Source organism: Bos grunniens, chromosome 15, assembly GCF_055505025.1.
Source record: "Bos grunniens cultivar Pamir isolate PY7600 chromosome 15, Bosgru_T2T1.0, whole genome shotgun sequence".
Lineage (NCBI taxonomy): Eukaryota > Metazoa > Chordata > Mammalia > Artiodactyla > Bovidae > Bos > Bos grunniens.
Window position 1 is genome coordinate 53,579,259 of NC_141179.1, and position 12,701 is coordinate 53,591,959.

The following is a 12,701-nucleotide window of genomic DNA, read 5'->3' on the forward strand; positions in this document are numbered from 1 at the left end:
TCATGTATTTTGAATACTGGTCCTTTATCAAGCATGCAATCTACAAATATTTTCTCAATCTGTAGTGTACTTTTTGTTCAGTTCGTTTCAGGCTGCCTAATTAAGAACCTCAGTTCCTCATTGACTGAAGAATGCCCTCAACTCATTGCTGGGCCTCTCCATAGGCAGCTCAAATGTGGCAGACTGCTGCACAGAAGCAAATGAGGAGTCAGATTGTGTGGACAAGACAAACGCCACAATCTTTCATAATCTAACCTTCAAAGTGATGAAGCAACCCTTGCTGTATTCTATTCCTTAGATGCAAGTCACCAGGTGCAGACTATATTCTAGGGGAAAGGATAATGAAATGTATGAATATGAATACTAGAGTAGATATATCATTTCAGAAACTGCTTTCAGAAGATACACAGATGCCTATACAAATATTATCTTCAAAATTCTTTGTTTTCAGTACTTTATAATTCTTCTTGGTTTTTATCTTCCTGGAATTTCTGAATGTTGCTATGTATATTATTCTATTCCTAATCTTTACTTTTCTATTTTTTTGCTGTCTAATGAAACGGTTCCTCAATTTAATTTGCTAATTCAATCAATGCAATCCAGTCTACTACTTACCTGTATTTTTTATTTCAGCTATTATATTTATTTCAACTATTTATTTATTTATTGTATATTTATTTCAACTATTATATTTTTCATTTAATAGTTGTATTTTTCACTCTTGCTCCACATATTACCATTATCTTATTTCTTTAATATTTATCATGCCATATTTAAATTATTGGTTGTCTTTTCAAGTATTTCTGCTTCAAATGGTATTCACTTTTTCTTTTGAGAGTTTTTTCAGATATCCAACTACTCTAGCTTATGAGTCCAAATTCTCCTAGGGTTTGGGCTGTAACTCTGGGAAGGTACACTGGGCAAGTGCCAAAGACCAGAATGTCAAGTATTAAGGTAGGGAAGGGACAAACCTTGGCACAGCTTTCTAGGAACCACAAGACCACATGTAACTGTTTCCATTCAGTTTCATCCCACCAAACCAAACCTTTAAATCCAGTCTAGGAAGAAGCAACTTTGCAGGAGGCAGTCTCCCTAGATTACAGACCACTAACTGATGTTTTCAAAGGATAGAGTGAGTGAAAAGCCTAAGGTAGATAAGTTATTTCCCACCTAGTTTCATTCTCACTACTCAAGGATTTTTTTTTTTTTTTTGCCATGCCGTACAGCTCGAGGGATTCTCAGTTTCCTGATGAGGGATTAACCTGGGCCACAGCAGGGAAAGCCCAGAATCTTAACCACTAGATCACCAGGGAACTCCCTCTCACAGATTCTGTTCTGCCCTGACTTCACCCTTGTGGATATCTGCACCTGTAATCTACGTTGTGGCCTCCATTTCTATAGTAATGGGGCTAGTTATAGTTTGCCCTAAGGCAGGGATCAACCCTTTTTTCTGTAAAAGACAATAAATATTTTTGGCTTTGGAGGCCATAAAGTCAGTTACAACTTCTCAACCCGATTTTTGTGAGTATGGCTGAGGTCTAACAAAATTTAATTTAAAAACAGGTTGCAGGCTAGATTTGGTGGAAGGGTAGTTTGTCACTCCTGTCTCAAGGCAAAGGTGGAATTAAGAGTGAGGTGACATAAGTGGTACTTAAACTGCTCTCCTTAAGACATCTTATCATTGCCTCCACCGGTGACCCTATCTTTCAAGTTGCAGCCACTTTCCCTCACCCTCAACAGTTGAAAAGCGTCTTCTGATTCCCCTGAGGTTTCTCAGTTTTGTTGTTACTTATCTGGATTCCATGTTGCCTTTACAGTCCTCGGGAGGAAGTAAGTAGCACATGTTTGGCAGGAATGGGCAACCAAGTCAATAACTGTTTTCTTTTGTGTTTATTTATACATTTTTTTGGCAGCAAAACTTTATTAAACAGAAAATCTGCACTATGAACACACTTCACTGCTTCTGTTGAAGAATCCCAAGCCAAATAAAAAGACCAATATTAAAAGCAGCATAACTGGTTACTGCCTTAAAGATACATCAAATGCTACAGTGTAGGAAGACAATCATCCCCATATCAGAAATCACAACTTCTTCCAAATAAAGAATATGACCGACCCATCTGCCATATTGAATTGATATTTATTTCAGGACATGCCATGTCAAAAGAAAACAAAAGAGTCAACCCTTGCCTTTAACAATAATATTGTATTATAAAAGCACTTTACAACTCCATCCCATCTTTGAGTACAAGTTACTGGGGTATGTGGGCTAATGATTATCTGAAAGCATTTCTCTATTCAGACCCATAATCCAAGTGCTCTCTGAATATTATAAGGTGATATAGTAAGTGGGAAGTGGAGGAGGAAGAGGAAAGAGAGGGGAATAAGGTTCTCCCAGTTAAGGGCTTTGTTGCAATAAGGGGATGAGGAAGTATGAAGATATTTTTGCTGTCTTTTCATCCTTATACTGTGTTAAGTAATGCTTACAACATAAATTCAGCAGGCTTTTCCTGAGCTGTAACTCAGAAATTTACTTCCTGCAAACAATGTATTTACAAATGTGTTTATTAACTTACACAGCAATCTCACAATAACTAGTAAAGATTAAAATGGTGCACTCCTAGTATATTTGTTTGCAGTGTTTTAAGGGAAATACATATTGCCATTGTGATGCTCTAAAGACTGAATAAAACATCTAAAAATTCAAAGTAGTTAAAAAGGCAAAGAAATAAATATCAAAGAAAAAAGATTAATTGTAGCTTAAATATAAAACCAACTCACTAATTAACCAAACTATACAGATCTAATAAAAAGCAAAACCAGGTTGAGAGAACCAACATAAAAAAAAAAATGCTGAAAAATAAGGCATAAATCTGCATAATGTTAAGTTTTATTTTCACTCTCTCTTTTCCCTCTTCTATGTATGCTTGTTCAGATCTGCCTCTAAGGGCTTATGAGATAACTTTCCATTTTCAATTTGATCTCAAATGTCCTGGGCTAAGTATTTGCTAATCTGCTGAAGAGTCTATAGTTGGTAAGCTTTAGATATCATTGTTTCCACTTGTTACAGTAGTTTTGATCAAGATGCCAAATTTAAATTCTTGCACTGGTTCTTCTTAAAGGAATTTGATTTCTACAGTGACTTGCCTGCATAGCATTTTTTAAAAAAGAAAGAAAGGAAGAAATAAAGAAACTCAAGAGTAATCTATTGCTTAAAAAAGTCTTCTTTTTCAATCAGAACTCTATTTTGACAATTTTAAAATCTTGGGAGAATTAGCTCTTAGAAGAATTAAATATTTAAAACTTGTTCTGAAGCGCTTTTACTTTTCTCTCCCAGAGTCTAACATGTGAAAGGATCATTTATTTTGGTCAGAAATATATTTTATGTTCATTTACTTATAAGTACTTAGTATGGTCATTAGGACTCATTCTGAAGACACATCAGAAACCCTTTCCTTATTCCAGCACTGCCTTCCATGATAGCTGAGTTTTGACCTCAATTAAGGCCTAAGTAATTTATATCAGTGCTCAAGAATAATTTTGGATATCTTGGCTCAAGGCCTAGAGCAAGTGGTATCGCTAAAATACAAGGTAATTCCAGTAGGCTTGGTCTGACTTTGCCTCCTCTTGTTAGTTTTGAGGGAGGGTGGGGAGGAATAAGAGATAGGGTAAAGGAGACGTGAGTACAGCAGGGAGAGATCAAATAAGTCGGCATAGGCAAGTACTCCTATGAATAACTGTTCCGTAACCAAGCCACATACTGCTGAGAGTTCCATCATTTTGAAGTACATTCTCATAACATTAAAAATGAAAAACAATGTTAAGAAAATGTATCTAATTTTTAAAGTTATCACTGGAATATACTGGAATCATTTGGCTTTTTGTAAAATATAAATAATGAAGACACTGACTTTTTTGTGCTTGTGAAGCTAATAGATCATCTCCACGATACAGGCAGCAATGATGAATTGCAATACATTATTACTGAAGGGAAAAGGTTCAAGCCAATATTCACACTGCAGTCAATGAAAGAGTAAGGGGGCCAAAGCAGTGAGCTTCTGGAGGAAAGTTGAAGATGCCATGGAGGATTAGCAGGAACAGCCTCCTTCGCTGACTGGCTGCTCCTGAGGCTTTTCCAGTTTTATGTCAATCACTGAAACAAAAGTTAAGGAACCATAAACAGAGAAGTACAAATCCCATTCTCCTGGACACCAACGATTCTCCCATTTCTATTTGGCTTCAGAGCCTACTCATCCATTTTATTTCCTATATAGCTAGCCTACCACATGAGGTACTCATATGAAATAAATGTGCTTTTATCTCCTATATGCCGCAAGTTTCCAAACAAGGTTAATTCCTATTCATCAGAATCTATCCTAAGGTAATTATTCTACAGGAATAAGAAACCATACAAAGATGATGTTCCTTAAGGAATAATCTGTAACAAAAATCTGAAAACAGCCTACAAGAGTTCCAACAATAGGGACAGAATTTAACAAACAACTGGGCTTCAACTCGATAGAACACATCATACTACTAATAAAGGCTTAGAAAACACATAACATTTAGAAGTGGGAAGAGCTGACTATAAAGTGCTATGAGTTCCATGGCTTTTAATAAAAATGTCTGCATATAGAAAAACACTAGAAGATAAATATGTGACAAATAAGGAAAATATAAAAACTTTTAAATAATAATTTACATGTGCTTTGTTCTGTCCCCATTTCTGAAAGCAGAGGCCGTGATAAAGCTTCAGACTGAGTTATCTCCTGCCTATTCCAAGTAGAAAGCTCAAATGTTAGAAAACACAGGAGTAAGATATATACTGTGGTGAAAAAGCCCAGAGTCAAGAGGAGTCAAAATTAAGAAGCAGCAGGGTGGGATGCTAAGAGTTTCCTGCTCATTAAAAACCAAGCAGGCAAAACAAACACAAACCCTGTCACTGATTAACTGTAGTGAGCAGCAGGCTCTAAAGAGTACACTTGGATAACCAGATTGCATTTACTATAGAAAAACTCAGAGCTTTTTTGCTCCCAAACCATCAATTCTTAGCTCTAAAAGGCAATGGCATAATATTCCTAAGTCAACCAAGTTGGGTTTTAAAGGCCTATGTTAACAACAAAATTTTCTTATGAAACAAAAAGGATACTGTCTTCTCTGCTTCTGTCCTGTGTGCTTTCCATTCCAGGTAGAGCTGCTGCAACACGTCGGAAGAGCTATGGGGAAAAAAAAGACATGATAATTGGGAGGGGAAATTCAGCAAACGACATCAAGTAAAGACCACTCGATGGCTGAGTTAAAGGATATGGCTTCTGGGTTATTCCTTAGACCTTAGCATAATTAAAACACATTAAAATGTCTATTTATTCTATAAACAAATGCTATATGAAAACCAATATGCCAAACACAAAGAGGAATAAAGATATGATCCTTGCTTTCCAACAAGTGAGATTAGACATGAACAAACAGCTAAGAACTAAGTAGTAAAAATACAATTTGAGTCACATAAACAAAGTACTATAGGAATTCAGATTAAGGACAGAATATTAATTTAGTTAAACTGTATAGTGGCATTCCTATCTTATTTATAATGAGTTAGGTTCTAAAGTTAGTGTACAGAACTATGGAATGAGGTTCGTGACATTGTACAGGAGACAGGGACAAGACCATTCCCATAGAAAAGAAATGCAAAAAAGCAAAATGGCTCTCTGGGGAGGCCTTACAAATAGCTGTGAAAAGAAGAGAAGTGAAAAGCAAAGGAGAAGAGGAAAGATATAAACATCTGAATGCAGAGTTCCAAAGAATAGCAAGGAGAGATAAGAAAGCCTTCTTCAGCAATCAATGCAAAGAAATAGAGGAAAACAACAGAATGGGAAAGACTAGGGATCTCTTCAAGAAAATCAGAGATACCAAAGGAACATTTCATGCAAAGATGAGCTCGATAAAGGACAGAAATGGTATGGACCTAACAGAAGCAGAAGATATTAAGAAGAGATGGCAAGAATACACAGAACTGTACAAAAAAGATCTTCATGACTCAGATAATCACGATGGTGTGATCACTGACCTAGAGCCAGACATCCTGGAATGTGAAGTCAAGTGGGCCTTAGAAAGCATCACTACGAACAAAGTTAGTGGAGATGATGGAATTCCAGTTGAGCTATTCCAAATCCTGAAAGATGATGCTGTGAAAGTGCTGCACTCAATATGCCAGCAAATTTGGAAAACTCAGCAGTGGCCACAGGACTGGAAAAGGTCCGTTTTCATTCCAATCCCAAAGAAAGGCAATGCCAAAGAATGCTCAAACTACCGCACAACTGTACTCATCTCACATGCTAGTAAAGAAATGCTCAAAATTCTCCAAGCAAGGCTTCAGCAATATGTGAACCGTGAACTTCCTGATGTTCAAGCTGGTTTTAGAAAAGGCAGAGGAACCAGAGATTAAATTGCCAACATCTGCTGGATCATGGAAAAAGCAAGAGAGTTCCAGAAAAACATCTATTTCTGCTTTATTGACTATGCCAAAGCCTTTGACTGTGTGGATCACAATAAAATGTGGAAAATTCTGAAAGAGATGGGAATACCAGACCACCTCATCTGCCTCTTGAGAAATTTGTATGCAGGTCAGGAAGCAACAGTTAGAACTGGACATGGAACAACAGACTGGTTCCAAATAGGAAAAGGAGTTCGTCAAGGCTGTATATTGTCACCCTGCTTATTTAACGTATATGCAGAGTACATCATGAGAAATGCTGGACTGGAAGAAACACAAACTGGAATCAAGATTGCCAGGAGAAATATCAATAACCTCAGACATGCAGATGACCCCACCCTTATAGCAGAAAGTGAAGAGGAACTCAAAAGCCTCTTGATGAAAGTGAAAGTGGAGAGTGAAAAAGTTGGCTTAAAGCTCAACATTCAGAAAATGAAGATCATGGCATCTGGTCCCATCACTTCATGGGAAATAGATGGGGAAACAGTGGAAACAGTGTCAGACTTTATTTTTCTGGGCTCCAGAATCACTACAGATGGTGACTGCAGCCATGAAATTAAAAGACGCTTACTCCTTGGAAGGAAAGTTATGACCAACCTAGATAGCATATTCAAAAGCAGAGACATTCCTTTGCCAACAAAGGTTTGTCTAGTCAAGGCTATGGTTTTTCCTGTGGTCATGTATGGATGTGAGAGTTGGTCTGTGAAGAAGGCTGAGCGCCGAAGAATTGATGCTTTTGAACTGTGGTGTTGGAGAAGACTCTTGAGAGTCCCTTGGACTGCAAGGAGATCCAACCAGTCCATTCTGAAGGAGATCAGCCCTGGGATTTCTTTGCAGGGAATGATGCTAAAGCTGAAACTCCAGTACTCTGGCCACCTCATGCGAAGAGTTGACTCATTGGAAAAGACTCTGATGCTGGGAGGGATTTGGGGGCAGGAGGAGAAGGGGACGACAGAGGATGAGATGGCTGGATGGCATCACTGACTCGATGGACGGGAGTCTGAGTGAACTCCGGGAGTTGGTGATGGACAGGGAGGCCTGGCGTGCTGCGATTCATGGGGTGGCCAAGAGTCGGACACGACTGAGCGACTGATCTGATCTGATGAGAAGGTCAGTCTAGTCAGAAATCACTATCTTAGAAAGCACCACACCACACTCAAGTTGGGTGAGATGTTCACTTTGAGAGGCATGTGGGAATAGAAACTGACTGAAGGAACAAAAGACTTACACCTTTTACTTTGTGCCCAGACCTATCTATCCACTTACTGCGTAGAATGGTAGGTGAAACTGCCACATTATTTCCATCATTTCTCTTTTTTTGTTAGGCATTCAGTGCAAAATTCCTATAAAATGCACATATGATGTAACTATCTTGTACTAAATAAATAAGTACTTGCTTAACTTGAGGCACTGTCTAAAGTTCTCCAGAGACACAGAAATGAACAAGATGTGGTTTTTAGATGTAAGGAGCTCAAAATTTGGCAAAGGATATAGACTGAAACCATTCCTTGTGATACAATGTTATGAGTGCTATAAATTAAGGAACTAGAAAATGACAGGCGAACACAGCTGTAAGAAGGCCCTGTTCAAGCAGATGAGAAAAATTCTTAGGCAATGACATTTGAGTTGGGATTTAAAGATTTCACTCAGTTGAAAACCATACCATGGAAAGCACTTTAAGAGTTTAAAAGCACTTTAAAAGCATGGAAAGAGTTTAAGTGTTCGATAAATGTTGCTGTATTAAAATGAGAAGTAACAGAAAGAAGGCCAGAGATGAAAGAATGGAACTATAAATAATCTGTTTAGGGAAAGAAGTATAGAAAAGGAGCAAATCTTTATCTGTAGGCAATAGCTTGATGGGGTAGGATTAAGGAAGATATGAATAAAAGTATAATTGTCTTGGTTCTATAACATTTAATAGCATTTTAAAGATGTGCCAAAGTTAGGCATTAGCCTCAATATTCAACCAAAATCAGTTATTAGACTTAAAACTGCAGAATGCTTACCTTAACATCATTTCTGCTACTCAAGAAATTGTGATGACCAAAGATCATGCATAATTGTATAAATTACTATCAATCAAATCAACACAACATTAATTGTATAGTGAAGTGAAAGTGAAAGTCACTCAGTTGTGTCCGACTCTGCAACCCCATGGACTGTCCATGGAATTCTCTAGGCCAGAATACTGGAGTGGGCAGCCTTTCTCTTCTCCAGGGGATCTTCCCAACCCAGGGATCAAACCCAGGTCTCCTGCACTGCAGGCGGACTTTTTACCAGCTGAGCCACAAGGGAAGCCTAAGAATATTGGAGTGGGTAGCCTATCCCTTCTCCAGAGGATCTTCCCAACCCAGGAATCGAACTGGGGTCTCCTGCATTGCAGGCAGATTCTTTACCAACTGAGCTATCAGGAAAGCCCATTAATTATTAATTAATTATACAATTAATTAAGCCAGTAGTTAACTGTGTAAGGTGGGTCCATATGGATTAATATATGAATACTCAGTTTCAAATAAAGATCAGCATTCTCTAGATCTAGATACAAGAATAAATATTGCAACAATTAATGTCTGTGAAAGCTGTTAATGTTATGAACAAAAATAACAAAATTTACAAAAGCAAAATGAACAGAGAAATACACTGACATAGTACTTTAGATAAATGTAGGAAAAGTATTATGCCCTTTCAAAACTAGCAAGTGTTTATAATTAATGCATGCAAAGTTGGACAATAATTCTAATCTTTTTGAAGTTTTTATATATTAGTATTAGATAATACATTAAAAGCAGAATGCCAGCTTTGTCAGCTCAAAATTTTATGCATCAGGAAAGTCTGACACCCATTAAAAATCACTTTTCATCCAGAGGTGAAGAATATAGAGTATGAAGGAAAACATTTTATAGACAATAAGAAAGACTGAAAAAAAAAGTGTTCCCCTGCCAAAATCAACTGAAAATAATCATCTATTTAGGGCTGCAAACCAGTATACTGTATAGTGATTATTGGAATGATCTAGCAGCTGACAATATGGCACTAAATCTTGTATCCCAGAAATTCATTCTATAATGATGATACTCAGTTTTGGCTGCCATGATTTTCAAGAATGGATAGATAGTCCAGACCAGCTGGAACACACAATATGTAAAAGAATTAGAATGAAGCTATATATATTGAAGGGCAGACTAAGAAAGACCTGAAAAGAATGTGGATTTCATCCTAGCAAAGGAAGGTGCTAAAAAAAAGCATGCATTAAGACTTCTTTCTATAATTCCAGCATCTTACTATAACTATAAAGTCATATAAATCACATATTGAAAACAAAAGATACTAAGGTAGATGGCTAAAAACTAAAAGGTGAAGTTTTTACATTCTGGGTAGGTCACTTGACAGGCCATCTTTCTGTTCCTCAATTTTCTTATCTGTAAAATGGACTTAAGATAATAGTACACATAATTAACTAGATTACTATGAAAATTAAGTGAAATCATTATGTAAACTGCTTAAAGATGATCTGTTATATAGTAAGTCTTTCATATACAGTAGCTCTATTTCTATTAGAATAGAATATCATTCACAACCATCCATGGTCCTGTGGACTACGGAAACAGAATGTTTTTCCAAATGTTATGAAATTCTGCAAGAATTCAAGGACCACAGCAAAACACCAACAGATACAAAATTCTGCTTTAGGAAACAATATAAAACTGACAGGAAAAGTGTGGGGGCTGGGAGAAACTATCTGAAAATATTTAAGCGGAACTGAAATGTCCTTACTTAGGGAAATCTAGAAATTACCCCCAAGATCTCATAGTTTGGTTGGACATGAAATATTTATTTAATTAACTGCCTACCTGTTTATAATCTACATAATCTTTTTGGCTCCAAAGGATATTTTATTATGTGCTAGCTTAGAAATTGAATTTTTTTTTTATGGTGGAGGCACAGAGGTCTGTTTACCTTCCATGAAAATGGAATGAAGTTTACAAGTTTTGAGACTTTAAAAAAAAAGCAGATAACTAATGAGGTCTTTCAAGGAGGATATTGTTAGAATTACAGTCAACTATCTATTCTCATAATACACCATACCACAGTATTTAATGTGTTTATAGTATTTAATGTGTTTATAGAAAGACACAGAATTTGAGCCAAGCAACTCTGGTACTAACTACCCCATTATTACAAGTTTTGTGACCTCAAGGATATGAATTCCTCTAATCCTTAGATTCCTTCTAATAAAAAGGGGGACGTAGTTGTGCAGTTCAAAGGTCATAATGATGCTACTTTTCCTTGGAACATCCTCCCCTACTCCCAGCCCAATCAGTCTAGTTGACAGATCTTGACGATCCATTTCCTGGTAATTCCTGAGAAAAACGTCCCTAACCCACTACCAGAATTCTTCAATCCCACCATCTTACAATCAATTAAATACTTCTATATATTCTGATCGGAGAAGGCAATGGCACCCCACTCCAGTACTTTTGCCTAGAAAATCCCATGGACAGAGGAGCCTGGTAGGCTGCTGTCCATGGGGTCGCTAAGAGTCGGACATGACTGAGCAACTTCACTTTCACTTTTCACTTTCATGCACTGGAGAAGGAAATGGCAACCCACTCCAGTGTTCTTGCCTGGAGAATCCCAGGGACGGGAAGCCTGGTGGGCTGCCATCTATGTGGTCCCACAGAGTCGGACACGACTGAAGTGACTCAGCAGCAGCAACAGCATATATTCCGATAGTACCCTGTATTTCTTCTTTCAGAACTTTTAATACACTGATTGCAATGGCCTATTTACCTGTCTATCCCTCTAGACTTTAACCACTGGAGGACAAGGCTCATAGTTCATTTCTGCTATCCTCGTACATGACATGCAATAGATTTTTTTTTTAAATGTTAACTGAAAGAATGGTTAATACATGTGAAAACACATTAGAAAACATAGAGTACAGTACAAATGGTTGTTAGTGCCTTTAACCACTGACTTTTTTGAGTTCACTTGCATCTGAATTCCCAGCTAATTCTTTAGGCATGACTATCCATAATACTATTTAGCACATGACCACAGATCTGATAAAGCCTCTTTTTTTAATCAAGTGAAATAAAAATTAGCAATACTTATGCCCATCAAATTCTCCCAACTCCCAAAAAAGGCAACAAAAAAAATTAATGTATTCAGTTTCTTGTAGAAAAAGGAAATATAAAAGGAATATGCAGAGTGACAGTGAAGGAAAACACTGATAAACTTCAACTTGATGAAAAACAAACGCCTCTAAGTATCTCCAATCAAATATGAAAAAGAATTTTTTTTAAAAAGTTAGGATTTGACTAACACAAGAAAATGTAATGGGAGAAAATGACAAGAGGAACCAGAATAACAACTGGTAGATCAGAGAAATATGGGCTTCCCCATTGGCTCAACAGTAAAGAAGCCTCCTACCATGAAGGAGACATGGGTTTGATCCCTAGCTCGGGATGATCTCATGGAGGAGGAAATGGCAACCCACTCCAGTATTCTTGCCTAGAAAATCCCATAGATAGAGGAACCTGGTGGGTTACGGTCCATAGGGTCGCAAAGAGTTGGACATGACTGAGTGAGCACACACGCACACAGATAAATATACACTTAAAAAAAGCAACAACCCTCCATTATCTATAAAATTAAATATATTACACACAGAAGGGTAAATAGGTTAACATGATCCCATAGGTTCTTCCCACTGTTTTATTTAACTTTGAGAGTAATTAGAACTAAATACTTCAGGAAAGCTTTATTGAAAGGTTATGTGTGAAGTCCAGTAGTTCTCAACACCTATAGTGCATCTGAATTACCCATTAAACTTAAAAACAAACAAAACACCAGAAGCTTGGGTTCCATCCCCAAAGACAGAGTAAGCTAGTTTGGGGTGGGGCTGGATATTCAGTGTTTCATTCAAAAATCTCCAGATGATTCTAATGTACTGTGAAAGTTAAAGGCCAATGCTATAAAAATAACCTGTAAGGAGTGTGAAGTAATCAAATCAAGTAAGGGAAGAAAGAAGCTAATACTGAGTGTTTAACTTCACACACTTTTTCATTTTTATCCTTGCAGTAATTTGTAAGGAAGGTATTAATATCCCCATTTTACAGAAATCTAAGGCTAAAGAGAGTATCTGCCATTCACCAAATGAACAGCAGAGCCAAGATTCTGAAGTTCATATTTTTCCTATTATCTT

The 12,701-nt window shown here is 37.1% G+C and overlaps 1 protein-coding gene across 6 annotated transcripts in view; it reads right to left on the reverse strand.

Moving 5' to 3' along the window:
- Window positions 1-2,121: 2,121 nt before the first annotated feature.
- Window positions 2,122-12,701, reverse strand: part of RAB6A (RAB6A, member RAS oncogene family) — an 89,683-nt gene continuing 79,103 nt past the window's right edge. For all 6 annotated transcript variants that reach the window (XM_086340735.1, XM_086340737.1, XM_086340732.1 and 3 more), the window contains exons 7-8: window positions 5,150-5,216; window positions 2,122-4,153 (exon numbers count right to left, since the gene is read on the reverse strand). In XM_086340735.1, the coding sequence (XP_086196861.1) occupies window positions 4,089-4,153; window positions 5,150-5,216 (132 nt within the window). In that variant the 3' untranslated portion in view covers window positions 2,122-4,088. The remainder of the gene's footprint in view (window positions 4,154-5,149; window positions 5,217-12,701) is intronic.